General features: G+C 44.8%; 1 protein-coding gene across 1 annotated transcript; it reads right to left on the bottom strand.

The window, feature by feature from the left end:
* Positions 1-11: 11 nt before the first annotated feature.
* LOC149090445 (uncharacterized) lies at positions 12-2,369 on the bottom strand (the record flags this gene model as incomplete). Its single annotated transcript, XM_089265216.1, has 6 exons — positions 2,076-2,369; positions 1,871-2,019; positions 1,215-1,607; positions 507-1,111; positions 293-437; positions 12-222 (listed from the first exon to the last, which is right to left on the bottom strand). Coding segments are annotated over exons 1-6 (1,774 nt in total), but the record flags the coding sequence as incomplete, so codon positions are not given.
* Between the last annotated feature and the right edge of the window lie 1,688 nt (positions 2,370-4,057).

Genomic DNA, 4,057 nt, shown 5'->3' with positions numbered 1-4,057 from the left:
CCTGTCGGCACGTCCTGCAGGTGCCTCATCGCTGAGCAACTGGGCGGGTGGCAGTGCGCCATTGCCATTGCCATTACAATTTCCATTTACATCTGAGGACGAAGTCTTGCCTGCTTCGGAGGCAGATTTGGTATTTGCGGCTACAATCTCATTCGCCCCTTCTTGCTTCTTGGTACCATTGGCCTGTCCCGCCGATCCTTTGTTGCCAGGTTTAATGCAATTCTAGATAGCAAGGAGAAAATTGTTAACCTATGCTGCCAGCTTTGACAAACATCTTCGATTCGTTACTCACCATACAGACGTAGTTGCTAACGGGGTCTGCACCCACAGTAAAAGTCTCCTGCTTCCCATTGATCGACTTTAAGCAATGCACGCAGATCATCATCTTGTCTTTGACTGACTGGGGGACTGTCTTAGCTGACTGCTTAGAATGATTGCTGCCAAGATAGAGGTGTCTGTGAGTAAATAAGATATCGATCAACGCATTTAAGTCGTAGCCTGCCTACCTTGGTTTGCCTGCGCTGTTGTTGAAATTGCTGGCTGCCAAGACGCGCGCGTTGCCCTTGACGGCCATCGTCGAGGTCCAACCCTCTGGCGGAGGGCTAGCGCCCTTTGGCACCTTAGGCTTTGGCACACGTTTGCCAACAACGGGTGCAGCGCTTGACTGCAGTTGCTGGCTGATGCTGCTCGCCTGTTGCTTGACTGTTCCCGCCTTGGGACGTGTCGGGGCAGGCTGTGCTTGACGCACTGTCTCGTACTGCTCACCGGCCTGCTGCATCTGGCGTTGTTGAAAGCAGAAATGATCGATGGTCAACTCGCCTTGCAGCAGTGGAAGGATGTCCTCGCGGGAGCGGAGCTTCTTCCCTCCCGGCGATATATATATAACGTCGCCCCGCTGAAGCGACCCGGATGCGTTACTGCGCAGCACTAGCTCACGTTTCCAGCCATACTTGAACGGCAACAAATAGAATTGATCAGTTGCCGGACGGTTGAGTGCAGCGCCCGAGCGAGCGGGAGTCTTCGCCTCGCTTCTGGCTGTGACCGATGCGGCCGACTTGTCAGGTTCACTGTGCAAGGAGGCGGCACAGAAGGAGCTCTTAAGGCGCTTAGCCTGTGCAGAGAGGGGAGAAACGGAGAGAAGGAAATGGAGTAAGCTAAGAAATACACTAGTTTGCCAGCTATGGCTCTTTCCAAAACTAAGTCTAAAATTCCACCTGATTATCTATATCAGCTGGTGATTCTGATTCTGACTCTGATGGTGGTTCTGAGGGTGGACTTGCACTTGTAGGAATTGCAGCAATTGACGCTGATTTGTTGTCGTTGTTGTTGATGTTGTTGATGTTGTTGTTGACGTTGATGTTGTTGTTGTTGACGTTGTTGTTGTTGCTGTTGGTTGTCTGCGTAGACTTTGGACTTGGAGTAGTCAAATTTGTACCGATTGTGAAAGCTGCCGTTGTCGTGGTTGCAGGCATTTCATCTTGGGTAACTGGTGAAAGGGAAGTGGGATCAGAAGACGGCGGCGATGACAGCGGCGGCCCCTGCTCCTTGTCTTCTCTGGGAAACACGCTCAGCCCAGTGGCACAGATAGCCTTTAGGTCAGTGGGCAGCTGATGCATACAACATACAATATTGTATGTATATTGAGACATAGATAAATAGATAAATTATAGATATACTGATAGAGAACAAAGCAAATGCATGCCGATGCAGAGCAAAATTTGGCACTGCTCAAAACAAAATTGGAGCTGAAACAGCAGAAGCAACTGCAACAACAGGTACAGGTGCAGGTGCAGGTGCAAGTGCAAGTGCAGGTGCAATTGCGGTGCTTGTGCCCGTCTCTGGCTCGGCCCCACTTTTGATGTGTGCTTACCTGCTGGTCTCCATCCGAATTACGCTCCAAGCTGTGGGTGGATGAGAGATTGGGAAAGGCTCCGTTCCAACCCACCAAAGCCACCTCAGAATCGCATCGCTGTCTCTTGACCTTACGCTTCGTGGCCTTGCGCAAGTTTGTGTTCTCAGCTAAAATACGATTCAAGGATTAGGAACGCATAACAAGCAAGTTGTAATTCACCCACCATCCTGCTCGGCATCCAACTGCACCGTTTGCTGTGAGCTGTCCGAGTCAATGCTCAATAGGTTCTGATTTTTCATTTGATCGCCCTGTGGTCCATGACCGTTGATGTTCTCCGCGTGCTTGTCCATGCCAGACCACTGATTGGAGCTGTCGTCGTTATCGGTCGGTGATGCCCCTCCTGCTTGCTTCATCGATCGTTCTTCCACGGCGTTGTCTGGCGAGCTCATCGTGCTCATCGTGCGCCTGTACAAATTTGAGCGATTGGTACACATTTTGAACAAGATATATCTTAAATGACATGCAATGCAAAATAATTTACTAATATGTCAACACAAACAGTGTTGCCACTCCCAGTTTTTCTCGAAAATGTGGTGTCACTGAAAATCGCACAGCTTTTTAATTCAATCAAATTTTTGGGATTCCAAAAACTTTTCCAATCGGGCATAGCTGAGAACATTCTCAGCTATGCCCAATTGGAGGCGTATTTAGTGATCTTAAGTGAATTGGAAATATGAACCGTTTTTAATAGAACTCGAATCTGGTCAGTTGTTAAAGAAAAACCCGAATAATAAATTAACGCCAAATTTTGGGGTTTTTTGGTTTATGTATAATTTTTTTTAGTTATCTTAAGTCTTATTATATTGATATATACACCATCGGAAAGGTAATTATTCAATCTACAATTTAGCATTTTCACTTTTTCGATTTCAACTAATATTACATTACAACCGAATATTAATGTTAGACACTGTACATATGTATGTACATACTCAGAACTCAATAAAAATGAGATTAGAAAGATTTTGTGAAAATATATTAATCGGACAGAGAAGAGCTTCACGTAGCCCATAGATAATATACATATACATACATATGTATGTATGTATATTATGAGTTAGGATGATGAGCTGAATTGATCTAGCCATGTCTTATTGATTTCATATATTTTGGATTTTAGATACCTCCTCCACTTTCCTCAAAACTCTCAGTAAAACGTACATCCAATAATAGAGAAGTGAACTTGTTCATATGTATGTGCTCATCTTTATCAATAATACAGGTATACATATGAATATAGTCCATGCTAAAGCTCATGCGTACCTATAGCGCAAAATGTGCATATTGCCCACACTGCAGCGCAGCTCAAGCGCAGTCGCTGCTTACTGCGCAGTTAGCAGAGCGCGGGCTCAGAATGCAGAATGATAAGAGTATCGGCTGGGAGGGTTCAGGGTATCTCCTAGAGCCTTCTTACTTGTTGAAAATTGACTTGTTGCAGCACGCCTCGGATCGAGATCGACGGACACGAGCTGAAGGGTCTCATTTCGTGTTGGGCCGTTGCCACGATATACTATCTATGGTGGATAGTTGTCACCGGCATCATTGTGCACATATTTGTGCCCGACTACTTTCCCAAGGCCGAATACAACTGAGATCTGGACCAATGACAAATTAGTTTTAAGCCGCACAGCCCTAGCCTTAGCCTTAACCTTAGTCTCAGGTTGTCCATGTATATGTCCAAAGTGCACTTGATTTTGATCTTGATCTAGGCCATCCCTTAGCTTGAGTACGTGTAGTTCGATAAGTTTCAATCACCATTCTCCTTGTATTACTAACATTTACTATCCCTCTATATTTGCCAGTACTTATCCAACCCATCGTATTTTCCCCCTAGCCTCATAATTCCATAACAAATCGTACACACGCTTAACTCGATTCAAGTACCGGCTTTGATATATACATATATATATTTAGATAGTTTTCTACACACTTATTAATTGATCTGATTAATAGTATAAGAGCATTGAGCGAAAGAATTATTAACCGAATCAAACTGCAAATCCAATTGTTTTGGACATAGAAAGCCACACACCACACCCTAAACAAGTACCAAAATACAAGTCCTTGCCCCTATTGTAAATACAAATATTCGCTATATATATTCTGTGCGCCTAGAAACAAGAACAAAGTATTTAAAAACAAAGT

The sequence above is a fragment of the Drosophila navojoa genome, unplaced genomic scaffold (genome assembly GCF_054131105.1).
Source record: "Drosophila navojoa isolate 15081-1374.11 unplaced genomic scaffold, UAZ_NAV_1.0 NAV_Backbone_199, whole genome shotgun sequence".
In the NCBI taxonomy this organism is placed as follows: domain Eukaryota; kingdom Metazoa; phylum Arthropoda; class Insecta; order Diptera; family Drosophilidae; genus Drosophila; species Drosophila navojoa.
The sequence above is the reverse complement of the archived record's forward strand: the minus strand, read 5'-3'. Positions and strand labels throughout refer to the sequence as shown.